Below are 24,586 nucleotides of genomic sequence, written 5' to 3'. Positions count from 1 at the left end.
GCTGCACAGGTACGTGATGCTTCATTTAAAGGATAAGTCCAGTTTACAGAGGCTGGTATAACCTGAGTATCACCTGAGTATCACCTGAGGGTCTTGATAACTCTGCACTCATGACCTCTGTTGTAGAGATTTGGTAAATGAACGTACACAGCTCTTTTCTAGTCTTATCAACCTCTCAAAGCCCTGAACAGTGGAAGCCACATTCACCATACAACTTGGGGTTCAGTATCTTGAATCGAACCACTGACCTTGCAATCAGTGGATCACACGCTCTACCTCCTGAGCCACAGGGAAACAAAGACTCATCAAGACCTGGTCTCTGACATCATCGATCAGTTCAGTGACATCATGTCCGACACTGAAGCTGTCACTGTTCTGAGAAGCGGCACTGAGCCAGTTACTGAACGATATACAACAAAAAAAATCACACTGTGATATGAGTCAGGAATTTCATTTTCACTGAAAAAATATAAAAATGATGATGATGTGACTTTTGTTGAGTCTAGTTTCTTTACATCTGGAGAATATGATTCATAGGCCAGGCCGTCTGTGTCGCACCACAACGCTTCATTTATGGTCTATTGTAACTAATTTTACCTTTATCAAAAAATTGCAGTTCCTGTGATTTGGATATTTGCACTTGGTCATATTTTGATTTCTATAATATTTCAATTAATTGTTCAGCCCTATTGGAAAATGTAATTAATTACTTTTTTCATATCGCTTATTGAGGAAGTCAATAATCATTTACCTACGGTGGCCCTGAGAGCTCAACACAACTTAAGAAAACACAGGCAAACAGACAAAACACAAACAACTTCAGAACACAGCTTCATCAGTTTGACAACACATGAGCTGCAGTGTTTCCAGGGGACACTAAAAAGTGATGAACCAGCGGGGACATGGATGTATTCACTTGTTGTTTAATGCTCCTCCTCTCCTGGTCGAGGCCAGCTGCCTCTTCCCACCTCCAGCCCACATGAGAGCTAACCTGTCGTAAACCAGTGTCTGTACTGAACACACGAAATCATCCTGTCCAGCTACCAACAGGTTGACCCACCTACATGTCAGACTAACAGGCCTCACTGGGAGAACAGTGATCCATGAGGCTGCTGTTTAGTATTATCTACCTGATTCTTGACTTTATTAATATTACCAAGCAACCACGTCCTTATGGACACCTGTTTCTGAATTCCAGCAGCTCTTACCTGAGGGGCGAGTCCATTGCCGACAGGGTTGACGTGATTGTTCGGTGCCGCAGAGCTCATGAAAGTGTCCGAGTAGCTGGAGAAGCCGTGGCGGTTGGAGGCCAGACCGTAGGCGGAGCCGTTGTCAGTGCCGGATAGACCGCTCTGGTGCATGGTGGATGGAGGTAAGGGCTGGGGACGGTGAACTGTTCCACCGCCATCTACAGAGCAAACACACCAACACATACTGTAGCTCAGCACCTGAAGATACACTGTCTAAGAGTCCATGGAGTCTGGTCTCTTGTTCTGTGCAATAACACACAAGTATTTCTTAAAGTGTTGTGGTTACAGCAGCCGGTGACAGCAGAGTGTTCAGGTGAGACCTGACTGGACTGGACCAGGTGACAGGCTCCTGCTCACTGAGGAGCTGGTTAGTGTGGCTCAGCTGAACTCTGCTGCTATCCACACATCCAAAATGACTGGGACTGTTTGAGAAGGTGGGCCTGGTCCACTATCTGTGGTCCAGCTGCAGATTGTGATTTCAAAAGCTAAAGCTATACATTAAATCATTCTGGTGATTGTTAACTGTTCAGGTTGGTATCAAATGATGGAAGAGATGATGGAGATGTCCCGAGTCGTCCCCAGCCTGCTGCTGCAGCTCTCACCTCTTTATCACAGTCAGTGTTTCACTACATATGAATTGTCACCAGCTGCTTCTCATGGTGAACTGTTGGTTTCTCTCTATAGCACTGTCTGGACCTGACTTATAGCATTCAGATAATGTCTGTTATGATTTAGCACTATAATATTGAATTGAATTGAATTGAATTGAATTGAATTGAATTGAATGAGTCAATGTGAAAATGACTTTGTGGCTCTGCTGTGACTCCAGCTTGGCAAAATCTACAGTCTAATTCTGACTGTAATAGAGCAGCAGTGTTCAAATATTCAGCTTCTTGTTTGTGATGATTTGTAACATTACTGTTCAAGTGTTAAAGGACTATTTTCACACTGCACATCACAGTCCAGAACCAGATACAGTTTCATTCCTGTGAGATCAATAACTTAAGGTGATCACAGTATTAGTTTTGAACCAGAACTTTTGGATCTGGATGAAGAAGCCTGTAAAAAATAAACACCTGTCATTATAATGTCCCACATACAAATCAACATTTCAGCCTCTTCTGCTCCTACATATAGGATAAGACTCAGCATCAGCAGATACCCAATATTAGTCTGGACTAGGATAGGGGCCAGAAAGACTTAATCAAGACATCGCTGATTGTTCCCTTGGTCTGGACCAAATCTACAGAACTACGCATGTGATCCTGTTTTTGAAGCCTTGAGGGAGAAGATATAAACTAAACATCTTTAGCAGCTCCATGTTTGACCTGCATCTAATCACTGGTGCTTATAAAGACAGTGTCAGACAGAACAATGCCTACCTGACAAACCCAGTCTCCAATGTCATGCAGGAGAATCCCATGTACATAGAGTTTAAATGAATACATGGGTGACAACTGACAGGAAACACACGTGAACAAACACGAGTGTTGGAACTTTGTCATGAAGCAGCAGCAGCAACTTATGAACTGACTGAGTTTATCTTTAGAACATGATTATCATCCGTGTGAAGGTGTGATCTGGTCTACCTTGGGACAGGCTGTTGGTCGGGTAGCCAGACTCTGGCAGCTGGTATGTAGGAAGTGTCGGCATTCCTGTGGGAGGAAATCCACCCGGCAACAGGTGGTTGAATGCTGCTAGCTGATTGGCTCCGGCTTGTTTTCGCCACCTGGCCCTTCGGTTGCTGAACCACACCTGAAAAAAAAAGAGAGTCATTAGTATTTACTATTACAAGTTTTTCCTCAGAGTCAGAGTGAGTGTCACTGTGAGAAAAAGCTGCTTCTCTGGGACAGAGGTTTAGTAAGTAGCTGCTCTGTGTATCCGTTCACAGGTTGTGTCCTTCAGAGGAACCAAACTGAGACGGTCTGCCCTACAGAGGATTTCAGCTTCGCGTCACCAGCTGTTCCCGCTCTTACCGTTGCGTCGCAAAGTGCTGCTCCTTTTGCTTAGCAACCTTGACAACACGTAACTTTTTTTTTTTTACGATAGGTTTTAAGGTCCTCGGTTTTAACAGTTGTGCCATTAGCTGAACTGAGCTGAATCCAATACTTACGTTTAACAGTGCTGACGTATTATTTTCATTACTGGAGCGCAATGCATCTTGGGATAAGTTGGGCCACTAAGGATCCTCCTGTTGGAGCCTGTATGGTCCAGGAAAAGAATGACGCATTTGAAGGAGCCTTTGAAATGGGACAGTCTAGTCGCTCCGCTGTGACGCAATGAAGGATGCGGCCCCTGAAGTGGGACACAGCTACGACCTGGTGCACGTGCACAGTGTTCATCACATGCACTGGCATCACTGATGGCTGAATGTACTCAGTTGTGTGCTCTGTTGTGTCCTAACCACACCCAGCGGTGATGTCACAGTGCCCTGACCCTGAAAGACATCAACTTGCTTTTTAATCATCGTGGTGTTTTTCATCTTACTGCAGCAGAAGAGCTCGACTCAGAAAACTCTGACATGTCAGCAAAGACAGAGCTGATTGATCTTTGACACGGAAGAGGAAGTAAATGGTACGCCGGTGGAGTGTGTGCGTTTTATTATCTGTAAATGGAGTGTGTGTGATTAATCATGCGTTGTACTGCAGATGGCTGAATTCAGCCTCAATAGGATGAATAGAGGCTGAAGAGGAGGGAGAGGAGGGAGAGGAGGCGTCCACAACCCACAGCTAAACGCTTCACACATGACTGATCACAGCAACCACAGCAACCACACCACCTCAGAGCTTTACACTTGGTGTAGAGGGTTTGGAATCTTTTTTTTTTTTTCTTCAGGAATTCAATAATTGTGTAGCAGATCTAATTTTACAAAACACACAAAAAAACCCAATTCACGGCTTTTAGTGCCAAAGCTGAGTATTGTTTTCTGTATGTAGTGATGTCATGGGGGAAAGTGTGGGTGTGAATGTGGTGAATGGGACCAAGAGTCCCACTTCAGATGAACAAAATAGTTTGTCTGAACTATATTGCAGGTGCCATGAGTCTACAGCTGCACAATTAATTAAAATCAATCAATATGGTCAAGTGCAACATCCAAATCACAGGAGCTGCAGTTTCTTTAATAAAAATAAAATGTGTCACAACATTGTTTTACATTGTTAGCACCATCAGTGTCGTGGTTCTACAGAGACGCCCTGACCTACACATCATATAAAGGAACATGTTTGTTTGGTACAAGACCAACAAAAATCACGTCATTTTATTTTTACATTTTTTTCCAATGCAAATGAAAAAAACAACCATTCACACTGAAATCACAATATCTGCCAAAATAATCACAATCTGATTCCAGTCTGCTGACTGTTATATCCAACACTCCACACCAGATAAAAGTTAAACCTCTGTGTGTCCAGTACACTCCCTCTTTTTTGATCGCCCATGCATGTAGCACGAGTTGAAGTAGCCAGATATGGTTTTACAGAGGTGAGTTACTATAAGTTAATATTACAGATGACCACCTGTACGACAGACTAACATCTGCAGGTTCACACCATGTTCAGGTGTTGGATGTATCACCACCTGTCCACAGCTGTAGAGACATTTCAAGGCTTTAAAAAGAGAAGCACATACACACACACACACACACACACACACACACACCTTCTCCTTACTCCAGTAATGTGAGCCATACAGACAGATTGTGAAATGACAAAAGTGTATATTGCCAAAAGCTAAACTGTGCTCATTTTCAGCTCAGCAGGGCACTAATTTCCAAGTTCTTAATTAAAGCCAAGTAAAAGTCAGAGGCTCAGAGCGAGTCGCAGCCTGTCGCTGTGCTGAGAACACCCAGAGCCTGGATCTGTCTCTGCTCTACATGTGCTGCTCACATTCCCTGTCCCACATTAGGACACACAGGTAACTGCATTTTTATCATTTGCACCATTTGAATCAATCCATACAATACTACCCACAAGTTAATACATGCACACACACACCATACACACACACACCACACACACACATACACACATACACACACATCCAGAGTGGTAGCAGGAATCTATGTATTGCCTCAAGCTCTCCACTCACTCACTTTCTCCAGGAATCTGCCTTTTTCATTTGGAGCAAATGAAAATATGCCTTTCAAGTGGAGAAAATCATTTGGAGTCCTATTTCTGTACAAGAGACTCTAATAATTAGAAGAGGTGCTGCTGCCCCGAGGTCCTTCTGCAGCAGAGGCAGGAGAAGTAGAGTCTGACTGTCCGACTCCCTCTGCAGCGCAAAGACATGACTGTCAGAAAATCACCAGTGTGTGCGTTGACATCCACGATGTTGTCCAACATAACAGAGACTGAGAGCCAGGAAGAGGTGACTCTCTCTCAGATTGATGTCACATCTTACTGTAACACCCTATAGACTACACACACACACACACACACACACAAACCTCTCTGCCTCTCATTCCTGTTTTTTTACACTCTCCTCCCTCTGTTTGACAACAGAATAATTTTGTCTACATCTCTGAGTTGCTCCTCTTGCTCCCACACCGCCTTAGGTTTGTTGACAGGGAAACAAAACAGCTGCATTATAAAGAGGAAGCAACTGTCTCACCTGACACACCTCCATCTGAAATACTTCACCTCCACTAACATCAGCAAAGTCATTTCAAACGTAAATGCCATAAGTGAAGATTACTGACATACAGTTTACACCTGAAACAACACTATGTGAGTGAAAATGTAAATACTGTAATGCAAATGGATAGAAACCTACTGAATGCAGATGCCTTTAACAGGTCACAAGGGTCACTGATGGTCTGATGAGAATGATGATGATGTGAATCATATGCTGTGACCTTCACAGTGACCTGGTCCGAGTCCAGTTGAACTATGGGAGATTTTGGAGCGAATTGTTACACAGTGCTCTCCACCACCATCATCTCACACCACATGAGGGAATATCTATAAGGAGGAATGGTTCATCCTCCAGTAAAGTTCCACACTCCAGAGGTACCAGAGGAAGTAACCGCAGTGCGGTATTATGTCCATGCAGTATTTTCTTCTGAGCACCAGTGTTCCCAGTGAGAACAGAGTGTAGAAAGCCACCTGGTGGAAATGCTGCAGCATCTGTTTTTTTGTGCGACCACTCTGAGCATAGTTACTTACAACTTAACAACTTACTTAACAACTTTTTGCTAATATATACTCTGAAGTTTCTTAAATATGGTCCCAACAGATCAGTGGTTCGATCCCCAGTTCCTCCGGTCTACATTTTGAAGTGTCCTTGGGAAAGAAACTGAACCCCAAATTGCCCCCGATGTATCACTGGTGTGTGAGTGTGTGTGTGATAGAAAAGTGCTTATGTGTGTGTGAATTTACCATTGATCTGGCACTCTCAATGGGTAGCAAAATGACACTGCAGATAATGTAAGCACTTAACTTGTTGTGTTAGCAAGATGACTTCTTCTACAGCAATTTCTCGAGGCACGCTGCAAGGTGGAGGTGTGTTTTGTGTTTTTTGCTGTGGCATCGAATTTTGATATTAAGAATCGTGGAATTTCAATGGTATTGGTACTGACTACCAAATTTCTGGTACCATGACATCCCTAGTCGAAAAATTCAAACAGTACAACAAAATGGCTGCTTTGCTATATAGTGGGCGAGTTACAAATTGTAATAATATCGTACAATTGTGGTGCTGAGTTAAAGTGAACCCAACCACCCTGTCAGAGAAAAGCACTATAATAATAAACAACTATAATAAGAATAACAATATTAATAATTATAATAAAAAATGCTATTAACTGCAGTGGAATAAAAGGTACAGTTTAAACCTGGAGCAGAAGTCAAAAGTGGAATTTAAAAAAAAAAAATTCAAGTACAAGTACCTCAAATCTGAACTTGACTACAGTACTTAGAGTACATTCTGCACACAGAATGTTCCACTACTGACATTTTCTATAGAGTGGAGCAGGTGGATGATGCAAGTTGATGACATGTGTCTGCTTGCATCAGGTTTTTTTGTTTTTTATTTACATCAAAGCACTGAATTCATTGCTCCATCTGACAGGCCTCAAATTGAAATGGTACAGTCTGACTCAGGCTGTGGCCAAGACTGTAGCGGACCTATCTTGCATAAAGATATGTTTTTCATCACACAGTTTGTAGGCGCCTCAGAGAAATCTGTGCCATCCTCCTCGTCTTATCTGTCAATTGTTTGTTCATTATGTTTATTGATAACCAGGACTCGTGTCTTTCAATACATCGCACTTGACTGTTTATTTGTTGACCAAACCACAGTTAACAGGGATTGTTACAGCCCATGATCCACTTACGGGAGTTTCCCACCAGTCTTCATCAACAGATCGAGTTTACTTTGTTGACAGGTGAAGTAGCAGACCTCGGTGTAAGTGTGAAGTACTAGTATCTATTTTACAAGTGAGGGAGATCAGGTAAAGAGGTGAACTGAACGTTCATAGTAATTGTTAGACATGTTAGTGTGTCAGAGGTGTTAGGAGAGGAGGTGCTCTCTGAAGAGAGGAGTCTAAAACAGGTTCTTGAAGATAGCGAGGGACGTCCTGCTCTAATAGACTTTGGTAGCTTGTTCCACCATCAGAGAACCACAGACCAGAACAGTCTGGACTGAGACTGTCTTGTGTGCAGGGATGGTGATGCCAGACGACATTCATTGGAGGAATACAGTGGCTGAGAAGGAGGACAAAGCGGAATGTCTGAACTGAAATAGATGGTGCAGACCCAGAAGTCACTCTGAAGGCAGCATTAGTGACTTGAATTTGACCACGGGCCAGTGGTAGCCAGTGGAGGTCGATGAGTAGTGGAGTGACATATGCCCTTTTGGGCTGATCAAAACCAGACAGGCAGCTGCATTCTGGACCATCTGCAAGGCTTTCACTGTGAGTGAAGGGTGGTCCACCAGAAAAGCATTGCAGTAGTCGAGGTGAGAGATGGCCTGGACCAAGAGCTGAGTGGAGTACTGAGTCAGGTAAGACATGATTTGTCTGATGTTGTATGGAGCAAAAAGACACAACTGGGAGAAGGACGAAACATGGTCAGAGAAGGAGAGCTGGTCATCAAACATGACACCCAGGTTTCTCGTGACCTTAGTTGGGGTAAGAGATGAAGAGGAGATTTTGATATTGATATGAAGAAGAGACTGATTTGCCAGGATGACAAGGAGTTCAGTCTTAGAGAGGTTAAGTTGAAGGTGGCGTTCCTTCATCCATGTGGATATGTCAGAGAGACAGGCCAAGATCCGCTCAGAGACAGTGGGGTCCTGTGGTGGGAATGGCAGGTATAGTTAGATATTGTCAGCATAGCATTGATATGACAAGCCATGTGAGTGGATAATTGGACCCAAGGAGGTGGTGTGTATGGCAAACAGGAGGTATCCCAGTTCTGATCCTTGGGGCACTCCAGACAATACATAATTACATGTTCTACTGTTTCCTGTACGTTACAACATTCACATACACCAATAGGCAACTTCTTCTTCACTTCTTCCAACATGAAAACAATGTTTTCAAGTTCTGGCTAGGGGGCTTTGGGTATGCTTGTTTTTGTTACTTTGCTGCCTACAAATTATAAGTGTCCCCATAATGCTCTGTTGCATTTTCACCCCGGTAGGGTCCAGTGAAGAAAGCCAGTGTACCTATTCAAAAAGCTGATAACGATGATTTTTGATATCACCCACTATAAGTCAAAATGTGAATGATTAATGCACCTGCCACTTTCTGAACAAGCACACACAGCTGTGGGGGGTTTCAGGCCTTCTTTCCTGGTTATGTACTCCTAAACCAATGAGTGAGCCTGTAACTCTTTCATTTTTGAAGCAAATTTGATAGAAAATTAGGTTCTATTATTTTATTATTAGAAGAGATTAGAAGACATGTTGGATCTAGAAGGCCCGGACTGTTCCACATACACTGTATATGGAACAACAGATTGGTGTTCAAAACCCCATCAGGAATAAACATGCAATGGATTCAGGAACTATTGAAGAAGCAGAAGAACATCATCTAGAACTGGTAGCACTCTAACATAAGTAGAAGTAAGGTAATATCAAAGCTGATATTGGAATGCAATAGGAACATTACTGGGTAACATGGAGGTACCAAATCGGCATGGGCGCCATGATAAGTAATCAAGGAACTCAGCCACAACCAAATACCTCAAGAAGGTAAGACAGATGTTGAGAAGCCAGCTCAATGGTAGGAATAAGACCAAAGCCATCAACATGGGCACCCTACCAGTCATCAGATACCCAGCTGAAATAGTAAGCTGGGCTGTCATGCCACATAAGGTCATGTTCTGTTATTTTCAATATTTATTTGTTTCCTGTTTTATTTTGGTCACTTACCTCTTGTTTCCTTTCAGATCCACTTCCTGTCAAGTTTCCCACCTGATTAATTGCCTGCCTGTGTTGTGCCTGTGTCTCATTGTCTTCCCTCTTCTAGTTTATTTAGTCCATCTTCCCTTCCTTCTGTGCCTGATCTTCTTTGCCTTCATGTGAGAGTTCCAGTATTTTCGTATTGTGTTCCTAGTTTTCTTCTTTTTTGTTTATTCCCTACCTTTTGCCTGCTGATTTGGATACCTTTGCCTGTTTGTATGATTATCCATTGTAAGGTTTGGATGGTGGTGAACCCTTACAACCAGGATGAAGGCCAGCAGGATTGAGGTGCAAGCGTGAGTGAGAAGAATCAGTCACACAATGACTGGTTTCAGAGCTCTTGGTTTACTGGTGACCAGAGGCAAATGACACAAAAAAAGTCCAACAGCTCTTACATATTGATAGCAGAATGGCTGGACGACAAAAGCAGTCTGGCTGGTGTAGCAGGTCACAGTGGATGGATGGCAGCGGCGCCGTTCGACCTGACCCCCCCTTCCCCGACCCCCTACCCTGCTTTCCCACCTGGCATAAGTACCCCTAGTCTCCACCAAACATAACATAGTGAAGGGACCCTAGACACTAGCACCATACATTTAGAATACCTAGTTACAATTTAACCATACTGATATTTACCTACACTTACTTTTGGCCTAACACAGATGAAATAAAATACATAATAAACTAAAGAAATACCCAACAACAGCCAAACTTAATTAAAACCCCTCTACCCACTCCCGTCTCTCTTTCCTGCCCACTTGGTACAGCCTGATAAGGTAATTGACACCTGCTGAGTCTGGTGGCTGCAATCCCATGTGTGCACTCCATGAAAACACGCCCCCCAGAAGTAGACCTCAAAGAGAGAGTGGTTAGTAGGGGTTCCCAAAATAAGAGCACAACAAAAATGAACTTCCTGTATTAGCCAATGTGTATTGTTTTTTCACCTTAGTGAGGGGGATGCTTGCCAGCTCCCTCACATCCATGTACTGACCTATGACTGATTAAAACCCTGGAACTTGTTCCTGCCTGAAGTCTGCTTTGTGGCTCCATTATTAGTTTGTGCCTGATAGATAGGTGCCACTGATGTCAAAACAGGAAAACTCCTCACAATAGAGGAAGTGGCTGACATCATGAAATCCTACCAATGGCTAAAAAAGACCAGCTTGAAGACACAGTACAGAGGCTCAGATCATGGCAACACAAGAAAAGGCCCTAATAGATCAATAGAGGCAGGGCTGCTGGACCCAAGTTGTGACAGCATACACTGAAAGGCATTTGTGCCGAGTATGGATTAGAAATTCCCGATTCCTGATGGGACATACCACCGAAAGTGGTTGCGAACAACAGAGCAAAGATCCTGTGGGACTTCAAGTTCCAGACTGACAAACAGCTGCTGGCTAACCAATCAAGTGATGGTTGACGAGGAGCAGTTGTAATAGATGTGACAATCCCAGCTGACAGTAACATCAGGAAGAAGGAGCACGAGAAGATGGAGAAGTACCAGGGGCTTAAAGAACAACTGGAACAGATGTGGAAGATGAAGTCCAAAGTGGTCTCAGTGGTAAAGGACCAGTAAAGGGCTGTGATCCCCAAACTGGGAGACTGGCTCCGGCAGATCCCAGGTACAACACGTGAAGTCTCTGTCCAGAAGAACACCTAAGATACTGTGCAGAACCCTCAAACTCCTAGGCCCCTGGTAGAGGACCCAAACTAGAGAACTACACTAGACACACACCAACCCCGCGCAGGGATGAGAGGAAAATGTTTTTATATATATCCCCACCTTCCTTATTTCCATTTCAGGAAGTCGGAAACCCTATTGACAGTTGACACTGACAGCCCAACGTGGGTGAGGACCATTTGATACAGTCAAAAGCTCCAGAGCAAGTTAGAAAGTGGACCTAGAGATGTGACCAAATTTGTGTATGTACATTAACTGTTCCCATTTTAATATCGACCTGAAATCTGTGTCAGTGAATATAGGTAAGTAGTAATTCTGAGGTCTGCAAGTATCGAGTGTGCGCTGGTTTCCATGCCACACTGGGTTCTCACTCTCTTGGTTTTCCTGGGTCTTGATGGATCCATGTTGCTGTTGTGGATTAAAGCTCCCATGAGACAGCCCAGACTCTTATGTGATCTGCTGTGAATTTTTCAATGAGTAGTGGGCTTGAAAGTGGTGGGAAACACAGATACCAGCCAAGATGTTGGGGAGTGAGACATGCATGAGGAATGCAGCCCCCACCCCACAGCTGAACACCTAACAGCTGTTGTTAGAGCTCTACAGTACTTTTGCCAGCACCACTGGGACACTGTGGATCTGTCAAAATTGACCAGGGACAGTTTCCTTAGCTGAGTCTTCATATTTATGTATGTATGTATGCATATTAGTTGGAGTCAGTGTGCACATATGGAATTTGGTCTGTAAAGTATCACAATAATGTGACGTCTTGTACAACAAATAAATCCAATCATACAGGTCTGAGAGGAACTGTGTTGTATGTTTGCTCATCGGAGCAGAAAAGTCAGAGCAGAAGTAAACGGAAGCAGCAAAAGCAGTGACTGCTGAGCAGCTGAACACTAAGATGAAGAGGTGACCATGTGACTCTTCATCCTTGATCAGCACCTTGTACCACAAAGTGAGGTTAGTGGGTTATCAAGATATTCTTGGGCTTAACTCAGGTTTTCCAGTATCACAAAGCTGGCTCACTTTTAACCCGGGCAGATCACCATGGTAACCTAGGCTGCAGGACTAACCTGCCAACAGCCTGACTACTGACCAATCAGTTCACTTGAAACATGGACTCATCATTCCTACAGGATCCTGACAGGGACAAAAGAGTATATAATGAAGTGACAAATATTATAGATCAGTAGATATGTCTTGATCAGTGGATGGTTTTAAAACAGAGCTTTATCAATTTATCAATAAATAACTACATAATAACTATCAGAGCTTCATTTGAACTGCACACAGATTCTTTAATCCGACAGGATTCCTGAAAGTGATTGACTTTCACTCTCTTCATCATCACTGCAGTTCAGAATAACATGAGAAATAAAAACTAAACCAACAATGATCCACATACTGTTCAATATTTCACGATTATAAATGAACATTTCAGTTAAATACACCTTATCTAAATTCCAATTCTCAGTCTCAACAGGTAGAAAATGAGCAGATGCTGCTTGACTCTGAGACAGATCAGCCTCCAAACCAGCAGATTCAAGTTACAGTCGCATCTGTTTTACCACCCTGGTCCAGACACAGCCTGGCTACAGGCTGCACAAAGAATACAACACCAGACACTCCACTAAGGAGCGGGTAAGTCAGGCAGCAGAATCAAAGTTGATGTGGCCTGGGCTCGTGGGAACGACTACAAAATAATCCACATCCTGATCTGGATCAGTGTTGGCCCGTTACATCAAAGGACACCAGCCCTGGTCCATTTTACAGATCTGGACCAGATAATTGTTGCTATCATGGTTGTGTTTGAGGTACAGGAAGAAACAGAGGAAGAGAGAGACAGAGAAGATGGATGGATGGATGGATGGATGAATGGATAGATGGATGTTACCTGGACCCTGGCCTCAGTCAGTTTGGTCCTCTGGGCTAGCTCCTCCCTGGTGTAGATGTCAGGGTAGTGGGTTCTTTCGAAAGCCTTCTCCAGCTCCTCCAGCTGCTCAGCTGTGAACGTGGTCCGACTCCTGCGCTGCTTCCTCTTCAGGGGGAGGTCAGGCTCCGACTCCACGTCCGAGACTTCATCCATCCGACTGCCTGGACAAACACATGGAGGGGTCACTTCATATCAGCATGTTTCATACTGTGAACATGTGGTAATGTCATGAATAGAAAACTGAGTCCAAGGGCCCTATCTTACACCCAGAGCAACGCAGCACAATGTCTTTGCTGGTTTCAGACACAGTTGTCATTTTCCCATCCAGCATCCACTTTGTTTAAATAGCAGATACACTTGTACCTATCTTTGCGCCCATGGGTGTGTTGGTCTTAAAGTCAGGTGAGGTCAGGAACATTGTTGGTGAATTGTTATCTTCAGACAACGGAAAGTGATTGACCAAGAAAAACCTGGTCTGAAGTTAATGTCACAGTGTTTCACTGTTATTTTCAGGAGCATTGTCAATCGAGTAACATGTTCCATGCGTGTCATGTGTCATGGATGCCCAGCCCCCCCCCCCCCAACCGGTTCACTCACTCAGACCTTCTTTACCCCTCACAGTCACAGAGCTGCGGCCTGTGATTGGTTTGTTTGATGTTACACCCAAAACGTTCCCATGAATAATTAAGACATTAAGTACAACCCTTTTGAACCAGGTGCCTGGAGCAGAGACTGTTCTTTCATGGACACACCCTGAATGCACTTGCTTCAGACCATGAGCTTTGGATGGTCGAAATAGAGCCCTAATAAGTGTCCAAGATCAGCTTCATGGTTGGTAGGAGATGGCATGCTAACGATGACGTGATTTTCTGTGCAATACTTTTTCCTCTACAGGCACTCTCATAATTTAATGACTAAATCACAAGACTCATAATTTGACTGATGGGCAAAACAGAGAGAAGGAAGCAGCAGGACGAACAGCACAGCACAGCCTCCAATGTTCCTTTGTGTGGTTATTTATATGACAAAACACTTTCCTTGTGCTCAGTAAGTACAAATCTATATCTAAACCTGCATATTCAAGCATCCCCCAGGGCGCAGTGCTGAGAGTTGCAGTGTAATAAAGGGTGCTAATCTCTCCAGACCACCTTGGTGATGTGTGTAACACCATTCTTTCACTGTGGGCCTAAGGGCAGCCCAGACAAACACACTGGCAGGCTGAAAATAGTCCCAAAACATTTATTGTGCAGCTGATTTCACTCACACACAACGTGTCCACACTGCTGCTTAGAAGGAGCCTTGGAAGATTATCTGATACATGCAGATATCCATTTCAAATGAGGCTGCCAACCAGAATTGGAGAGTATTTATAATGAGATATAATGCTGTACTGTATGTTAGTGACATCATGGTCCACATGAAAACAGATCAGATGTCATGTGGGATTTCCCAGCTTTCCTACTGGAAAATATATGAACTCCCACAACAAATGAAAGCAAACTAAACATCTGAACACCGTGAACCTGACAATAACTCCTCAGCCTTCACACTGTAACAAACAACTGCCAAATCTTTTTCATGTTTGTATGAGGCAACATTGATATTTTGTCAGGAGTGGAAAGAGTACTGGAACATTGTACTCAAATTAAAGTACTGTTACTTTAAAGAAATTCTACTCAAATGCAAGTACAATTACTCTGATAAACGTCAGTTAATATATGATAAAACTTCATCTATAGGCTGTCAGGCGTATGGCATTTCAATACATACTGTATATATACCGTTCCAGGTGCAACTACATCGAAAGCAACCAATGAATTCCAGTCACACACTTTGCAGCCTATGCACACAACTGATAATTACAACACTACAACTGGTGTCTTTTTGTAGCTAAATTAAACTACGTGAATTAAAACGCTGTCACCTATTATACAATTAACAACAGAAGACAGGCGGAAATGCATAAACAACCTTAACCCCACAACAGCTGCAGCCAAGAAACAGACCACTCGAGTCTCTGTCTCACTTCGAGCTTCTGAGAATCCACAAACCCTGACACAGGAGTAGTTGGGAGTTTCTCGATAGCCCACTCAAATGGCTGCTGGTAACCTGATGTTGTTTGGGTCTTTTGTCGGAAGGTTGGAAGTGAGATCATGGAGGGGTCTCACAATACAGGACTAGTCCCAGAAGGAGCTGTTTGTAAGTTTTCTCTGCCACTAAGCGTGGTTTCTCTCTTGGAGTGGACGGTGTTGATTGTGGCTGAACAAGAGCTTCAGTCATTGTCTTTACACTACAAGAGGTAGTAACACGTCCTCTGAGCAGCTGGAGGTTACATGGGAGCATGTGGTTAAACTCCCAGAATCCAAGACAACAGATACAAGCAGTCTTGGGCTTATCTGCTTCCTCTACTCCGACCTGGTAATAACCAGATTTCAGATTCAGGACAGAAAACCACTGGGAACCACAGAGTCCAGTGAAGGTGTCCTCCAGGTGTTCTTTAGGGTCTGAATTTTGAGTCTCCTATAGTCAACATACAACTGTTTACATAGCTACAGTTTCAGATACAAACCCTGGTTTCAAGTACACCTTTCTCAATTGGATAATATCCCATACATATGAGAGAGGAATGAGGTGTGACGACAATGGCAACTCCTAAAGAGGTTAACATAGCTGCTGCTGCTACAGCTTCATTATATCTGAGTAGAACTGGTAGAGGAGCAGAGAGCAGCGCTGAAGCTTCTCTCCATGGAAGAGATGTTTTACGACCTGACTGCTGCAGATTCTGATTGGTTGAAGTTAGCCTGTGATAGATGGTGATAGACACAATCACCTGCCAAGTATTTTTTTTTTTAAATGCCTACCTTTTTCAGTTTTCAATGAAGCCTCCCAGAGGGCTCTGCGTAACAGTGCATCACGTTAGTGAAATATCCCAAAAGGGTTCAATCGACATTCACACCAAGGTCACATGACTCTATCGGCTCCGATCAGCTGTGATGTAAACCCAACACTCAGGTGAACACACCTGTCACCTGCCCAGCATGGTGCTGTTAAACCAGAGACACCACAGCTATACCTCCCTCTGAGAGTGAGATGTAGCCCTGAAATAAGTTTCAAAAACACAATCACTGACCGAAGCGTCGTGTGTGTGTGTGTGCGTGTGTGTGTGTGTGTGTGTGTGTGTGTGTGTGTGTATGTTTTGTTGTTGTAAAAGTATAAATGTAAATGTACTTACACCTCTGTACTCTGGTAACATGTTGCCCTAAAACAAGTAACACTTTCACAGCTGTATGAATGTTCAGTCTAAAGTGAAGTGATTTGGCAAAGAACCACATGCTGCCTTAGTAAAGTTTTTCTTTGCAACAGGAGAGGATGAAATCTGCTACACAACGGTGCTAACAGACCAAATTACTTCTGGAAATTAAAGAGATCCTGGTGAGAGTCTAATTAATGGACAAAAGCTACTGTAATGTAATGTACTCAGTTTGGAGATTTTAGTCACATGTCATTCTTCTGAGTTTTTGCTTAAAAAAAGGAGATAAGTGAATATGCACAATAAGTACAATAATACATTTTTTAAAAATGAACAGGCAGCAGCTCCATGCTGTGACAGATTTACTAAAATTCATTCATTTGTCATAAAAAGTTCAAGGGTGATGCAATAAACTATAAAACTGCTTTATAGAGGTGATTACCAAATATAAATACACCGAATGACTGTTACTAATAAACTGTGATGACTGATTTAAAGCTTTAGAGACTAAAAACAGCTGCATCAAAAGTTAAGAGCAGAACCCCACAATGTGGTCCATGTCTACAATGTGTTTTATCAAAATACAAAATGACACTCAGATAGACCAGTGTGACTGTTAACACACTGTTATCTTTCAATTGAAAAAAAAACATGAAACATGAAAACAGAAAAGCATGGATTGTGTAAATGTGACGTACAGAGTACAGAGGCTTCAGCTTTATGAATCAGGTGTGTAGAAATGTGTCGACGGTACAGGGACTTCAGCAGAAGTTGTGTTAGACTTTCTCATTTTTATTTTCATTCTTAATGATAATGAGACGGAGCCTGTTTGATATCGTTTCATTTTCAAAGGTGGAGTTTGCATCTATAAGGGCATGGAGAGAAAGTGACTGTACAGCCACTCTTCATGCCAACACAGGAGTGTACACCTGTTGTGCACCCGCATGTAGGTGCATATCACTACATATTACTTACTGGTCCTGACCACACCTCATTTTAAGACCTACACGCCCATGTGCGCTCAGATGGACAAAACGTGTATTTTAAAGATAGTTGTGTTGTGCTTTACGCCGAGTGTAAGATAGAACCCAAAATGTCTCAGTCAGGTTGTTGTTCCACCACGTCTCTCTAAAACAGCTTCAACTCTACTGGAGGATGAACAGGGGTGAAAGTAGGCCGGTACGGTCCGGTACTGCGTACCACTAAAAGACTCAGACTACGCAGTACCGGTAAAAGGGGGAAGCAACTCCCTGCCAAAACCCACATTCAAAAAAGTCATGGTCACAAAACACATGCGCTAAAATTATGTCATCCTAAACAGCACATAGTCTCCTTATTAATTTATTAATTGCTTCTAAGTTGTTCAGAATTGCGTCTGAACCGTCTGTGTTGTGATCTGTGCTGGACGGAGCCCAGCTGCCTTTTATTAACACTAGTTACAGTTAGCTCGAGCTTCCGCCAACGCGCTGCAGCTGACTTATATCGAGTGTTGTGGGGTTTAGCAGGCAGACGTTTGTTGCAAAATCTCCTGAGTAAAATGTAAAGCAGAATAAGTTGTGATGTTTCATGATATTCTGTTTTTATTCCAACAACACAGACAGAAAGCTCAGACAAGCTGTGTGACCAGCAAGAATTTAAAACTTCTTTCACCCCTGAGGATGAACCTTTCTTAATCAACATGTTCCCTCATATGTTTTTTAGATGATGGCGGAGGAGACGTCGCTCCAAAATCCATGGTCGAGATCTGGAGGTCACAGCATATGATTCACATCATGTTCATCCTCATCAGACCCTCAGTGACCCTGTGACCTGAGGATGGAGACACAGTTGTCCTGTTCCTCCTGTCTGTCTCTGTCTGTATCTGTGAGGTAAATATATCATGGTGCACGGAATTCTGGGTGTCGACTGCGGAGGGCAGACCTGAATATTTGTCTCCAGTTTATTGATTTGTTTGTGTGAGCACATTCATTCCCTGCAGAAGTTGGTGATGCTGGAGCTGGTGAAGTGAGGAGAGAAAAAAGGCCCGTCATACGGGCTGAGACAACTACAGGGTCAGCTCTGTAGTTTAATTAAACAAGGAATTATGGGATTAGTGCGAAGCTCCCATTACAGGCCACTGGAGGAGTCTGAGGGAGAATATCTTTTTGTATTCCCCCCTAGCTGTGCCCCTTGAAAGCTCCCGCTAGAGAATTCTCAACGGATTACATGTGGCCGCAGGACATGCTGCTGCATTAATTAAATCAATTCTTTTACCATGCAAAGATTTGTTTTCCTATAAACCAAGGTAAAAAAAAACATATATATTTATACACAGGCACATCTTTAAAGAAAGCCTCCATATACTGTATACGTGTTGTTTGTTGCTGGTAGGTTGATGGAGAAGTGTGGGGGTGGGGGTGTTTGCTTGCAGAGCAATTTGGCTCTAACTCAGCGTGACAACACTTGAGGCCGCTGCAGTGGGCTGGGATCACTTTCCAAAAGGCACCGCCGAGTCCTCAGGGTGCAGCTGCAGCGGGATGGACTCTATTTGTTTTCCCTCCACATGCTGCTGGATTTAGGGGAGGAGAGGGGCAGGGAGGGGGGGTATGAGAGAAAATGACTCTCTCTCTCGCTCGCTCTCTCTCTCTCTCTCTCTCTCTCTCTGCTGGATTTGGCCAGTGGCTGAGGAAGCTGTGAGCCTTGTTATTTTTTGTTTGCCTGTTTCTTTTGAATCACCTTATTGAACCACTCGCTTTACTTTTCCTGCCACAGTTAGCTGCGGTGTTAGCACTCAACGTATCTACACAAGGTAAATAATGTTTACATCAGTCCGGACCAGGTGAACAACAAGCTCCCCAGTTTATACAGACTAGGGTCGGGGATCCAAACCTGGTTGCACAATAGAACCGGTTCCAAAATGCCAAGAACCGAGCAGCCAAAAAATTTCAATTCTGCTTATCAGTTGCTACACATCTGCAAGGACATGTCTACTTCCTACATCAAGCATCAACCAACAGGAACAGCATCTGAATTCAGAGGCGCCATCCTTTAAAGAAAGTGGCATCTGGAGAGGAGAGCGCCGGTGCCCCAAGAGTTTAACATTTACAGTTCACTATGTAAAAAAAACGAGCTGGCGTTCACAGCTGACGTCACGACACTGAGAAATGAACCACGGGTCAAAAATATATCTTCACTCCAGAAAAGAAAACGACAACAAGGCAGCGAACACGTAAAGCAGCACAGGGTCAATATAAACACTGAGCAGTGTTCGATTCCTTACTGCTGCACCACTGTAACATCAAGCTCCTGATGATCAGTCACCTGCTTCAGTAACAGCAGTCTGACATTCACCCTCATGTTTCTCTTCCTGAAGTCCATTCACTTCTGTTACAGTTTATTGATTTCTTCCTTAAATAGTATTAGTATTATTTTCTTCATGAAATGCCTCGATTCAAGAATATAATCTCTTTTTCATAAATCACCTCTGGACCAGATGTTAATGTGTACTATTTATGTTAAAAGAATTTTTGTTTTTTTGTTTTTTCTGACCTCTTTTATCATTTTAGGAAATAAGAAATCCATAAGAACTGGAATCAATCAAATTTAAACCTTGGCCTAATATTGACACCAATTCTATAGTATCTACAGTGTTTCTGGTGGAGTGTAGAGAATAAACACTGAGGACAATATAAAGACTGTGTCTGTGTGGACACCTCTTTACATCTGTCCTCACTCACAATTGTGTGTTTGATGTGAGTGTGTGTGCGTGCGTGCATGTGTTGACGTGTGTGTTCTAAATAAAATCTGTTCTTGAAAAAAGTTCAACTAGTTCATGATACAAAATGTGTGTGTGTGTGTGTGTGTGTGTGTGTGTGTGTTCGCTCCTGCTGCTTTTCCTATTTTTACAGCTTTTTATATTTCATCATTTGTCACACTGATATTTTTGTAAAAGCTGCGTCCTCAGCGCTGTGATGTGTGTTTCACCTCCGTCACTCTGCAGCCTCGTTCACACCAGGAACAAGCTGCTCATGCTGACAACATCTCGTGATGCCAAAGTCTGTTTTTGTTTCCCTCCTGTTACAGTTTTGTCTCCCGCACATAACACATGTCCAGCCAGTTCACACACGCCATCTTGGTTTTTGCTTATCTGCATCCCTCTGTTGACCCGGCAACCACGTGTGATGTCATCTACTCCTGTTTCTCAGTTTTCTGCAGGACCTCATCTGGACAAGACTCTGAGACCGGACCTGCTCATGTTGAGGAGACCTGGAGGTTCGATCTCACACGGTGAAGATTTATCTATTCACTCACTCTGAATTTAGTATTACTAGTTATAGTAGTTTTTAGTAGTCCTCTTTCTGAACTGTGTGTTCTGCAGTTCTGGGTTCTGGTTCTGGTTTGTCAACTGTCAGAATAAGACTTTATAAGTATCAAAGATTCAATATAAAAATAGATTGTTTATCTAGATGCAGAGAGTTCTGCTTTATCCGTCCAGGCGTCCCTGGGACACAGCGGAGGACAATGTGGAACATACACATGCACAGACCAGTACAAGAAATGAGCTATTATTATTATTATTATTATTATTATTATTAATTTTATTGTTGTTGTTGTTGTTGTTGTTGTTGTTGTTGTTGTTACTATTAATAATAATAGTAATAATAAATGCTAGTGGTAGATAACACTAGTAACTGAGAACAATGTTATACATGACGACTGAAAAGACTGATTTCTGACTGGTTCACAGTTCAACATTAATATTTCATTATAGAAGAAGAGTGTCAGCTGAACACAGAACCCTGTGTGTCCCTGTGTTTTACAAACACTTTCATTAGCACTTATACACAAAAATTATACACATAATATATCATAGTACATTTTTTTTCTCCTTCAGTTTGTCTTGTCAGAGTAAGGACTGTAAAAACTGGGTCACCTGAGAGTGGGTGTGAAAGCAGAGCTGAGGACGTGATGGGACATGTAAATGAAAGTGGAGCAGAGTGTCCGGGCTGAAAAAACTGAACTGCACTGGTGGTTTGGTATCGCATGTTAGCAGCAGCTCCACACTTGCTTTGGATGGCAGCACAATAAGGATCCCCAGAATGGAGGAGAATAAAGTTTGACAGGCCGGTGGATCAGGAGGGTCGGCCACTCTCTGCGGCTGATAATGGAGAGAGAGATTATGGTAATGAGACAGACGCCTAGAGCCGATAGAGAGGCTAAACCTGGACTTCATCTTTGTCTCCACCAGATCCCTCGATTGGCATGCTACGTCTTATCAGGAGAATGCTCCTCACACACACACACACACACACACACACACACAGGGTTTGCAAATGTGCTGCAGTATCAATAACAAACACTGGTTCCACACAAAAGCCTGGTTTTGTTGCACAGTGAATATGACATATAGAAACGCATCCATGCTCAGATCACACACACAGACACACACACACAGACACACACACATGCACACACACACAAACACACACACACACACACACACGCGCGCGCACACACACACACATACATGCACACAGTAAAAAACAGATCTAATTAAACAATTATAGACACTCTGATGACTTAATAATGAGGCTATAATTCTATTTCCTGTTCCAGGGAGAGATTTATCACCACATTAATACCTAATTATATTTTTGAGGATGTTCGATCAGTGAGAGCTGTGTCCCTCTGAGTCTCCAGCTTTATGATGAAGCTCCGACTTTTCTCTAAGACATGAACCATTGTGTTTCTGTTTGGTTGTCATTTAGTCTGTCAGACTAAATGACTGGCTGTCATTAATTTACTGTATATATATATATATATAGAGAGAGAGAGAGAGAGAGAGAGAGAGTTCAAAGTTCAGTTCATACAGATGAAAATGAACTAGTTCACATTCATAGTTTTTAATAAATAAGCCGCTATTCAATGAATTATTGTACACCACTGAAGAATCTCAGACATGAGTTACATTTAAAACCATCTGTACCGCTAGCAACAGACATCCTGGGCCGTGTCTATGGAAACGTCATTGAATGCGTTCATGCTTTTTTTTTTTTTAATCTGAGCTTGAACCTGGTCTTTCATGTGTGTGGGTGGAGGATATAATCCTAGCAACACCTTCAGCAGACAGGTGGATGACCCAGGTCTTGTCGTAGAACTGTACAAACACAATACTGACAGTTCTCTTCCCCCTTTGTCCAACACATGGGGACAAAGACTGAGGGGCTGCAGAAAACTAATTATGGGTCATTTTGAAAATCATATTAGTTCCAGTATAATTAGACTCAGGATCTGCTTCAGTTGTGCTGCTCAGGCGCTGACCAGGCGTACAGACCACACTGACTCTGAGCTCAACCTGCTGATGCTCCACATGTTCACAGCTGAAGAACACATCTGTTCTGATGTGTCCGATGAGGATCTACCTGCTCAGCTGCAGGTCAGGACTAAACCCACCTGCTCTCATCATCACTGCCCACACTCTTCATCACCAGTGGCTGCACAACTCCACAGACTGTCTGGTCATGATGTAGCAGATTAAAGGTCAAATGTGATTAGCTGACAACATAGTCAGGTGAGCGGCTGTGTATCAGTGGTCACAGGTGGACCGGGATGTGTTCAGGGACCCTCTCTCTACACGGACGCTGAACATCTTCAGATGAATTCAATGAATTTTAGACTTCGCAGATACGTTCAATAAAACGTTTCCTCCTTATGTTGATAAAACAGCGTCTGTCTCTTGAGCTGTTCAACTGTTTTAAACACACCACTGGAAAACTGTTCCACTATATTATATTATATTATATTATATATATGTGCTGTAGTATAGAGTGCACACACACTTGTCCTATTGAATGTACTGTTACTGTACAGACTCGAAGACAGAAGGTGTGTTTCTACTAACCTGCGAAGGTTAATAGAAACAGCGAACTTTAAAAATGAGTCATGGAAAGACATGAAATAAAAACAAACACTTGCATGAGGTTGTTCCTCAGAATATTTGACAAAGCCAAATGGAAACACTTTTTTCAACTGCTGGAAATCTGTTGTGATGTTTACATCCAAGTCAATGAGAGATCATTCACAGATGTGTTTTGTCAGCTTTTCTAAAAAAGCCTAAATGTATATATTATGCACAAAACTGCAATAGAAACCCAACGTGAGACAGAGACAGAGACAGAGACAGAGTCAGAGAAAGAGAAAGAGACAGAGGCAGAGACAGAGTCAGAGAAAGAGAGAGAGACAGAGACAGAGGCAGAGGCAGAGACAGGGACAGAGGCAGAGACAGGGACAGAGACAGAGACAGAGGCAGAGGCAGAGACAGAATCAGGGACAGAGACAGGGACAGAATCAGAGACAGAGGCAGAGTCAGGGACAGAGACAGAGACAGAATCAGGGACAAAGACAGGGACAGAGACAGGGACAGAGGCAGAGACAGGGACAGAGGCAGAGTCAGGGACAGAGACAGGGACAGAGTCAGAGACAGAGACAGAGACAGAGGCAGAGACAGAGACAGAATCAGGGACAGAGACAGGGACAGAATCAGAGACAGAGGCAGAGTCAGGGACAGAGACAGAGACAGAGTCAGAGACAGAGACAGAATCAGGGACAAAGACAGGGACAGATTCAGGGACAGAGACAGAGGCAGAGACAGGGACAGAGACAGAGGCAGAGACAGGGACAGAGACAGAGACAGAGACAGGGACAGAGACAGGGACAGAGACAGAGACAGAGACAGAGACAGGGACAGAGACAGAGACAGAGACAGAGACAGAGTCAGGGTCAGAGACAGAGACAGGGACAGAGGTAGGGACAGGGACTGGGACTGGGACCTCAGCAGCTGGACCAACATCTACTTCACTCAACATGCTAACAATAAATGCACCGTCCACTCCGCAGACAGAGGGTTGATGCGTCCAGCAGCCTCCGACTGGACACACATGAGTACGTGGGGACAGACTTCAGTGGAAGTGTCTCTGAGACGCCTTTGTGCAGCTCTTACTGGTCAGCTGCCTCAGTGACAAAATGGGCTCACCTTAAAGAACCAGGAGCCTGGTTCGGGGGGGGGGGCCTTTAGGGGGCCACTGGCCATG

General features: G+C 43.3%; 1 protein-coding gene across 2 annotated transcripts in view; it reads right to left on the bottom strand.

Moving 5' to 3' along the window:
• Positions 1 to 24,586, bottom strand: part of LOC111670776 (paired box protein Pax-7-like) — a 59,132-nt gene that overhangs the window by 19,724 nt on the left and 14,822 nt on the right. For both annotated transcript variants that reach the window (XM_023427654.2, XM_023427655.2), the window contains exons 5-7: positions 13,229 to 13,428; positions 2,840 to 3,005; positions 1,209 to 1,408 (exon numbers count right to left, since the gene is read on the bottom strand). In XM_023427654.2, coding sequence (XP_023283422.1) covers positions 1,209 to 1,408; positions 2,840 to 3,005; positions 13,229 to 13,428 — 566 coding nt within the window. The remainder of the gene's footprint in view (positions 1 to 1,208; positions 1,409 to 2,839; positions 3,006 to 13,228; positions 13,429 to 24,586) is intronic.

Source organism: Seriola lalandi, unplaced genomic scaffold, assembly GCF_002814215.2.
Source record: "Seriola lalandi dorsalis isolate HSWRI2012SDOR001 ecotype SW California unplaced genomic scaffold, Sedor1 jcf7180002054861, whole genome shotgun sequence".
In the NCBI taxonomy this organism is placed as follows: domain Eukaryota; kingdom Metazoa; phylum Chordata; class Actinopteri; order Carangiformes; family Carangidae; genus Seriola; species Seriola lalandi.
This window is presented reverse-complemented; position numbering and strand designations above follow the sequence as displayed.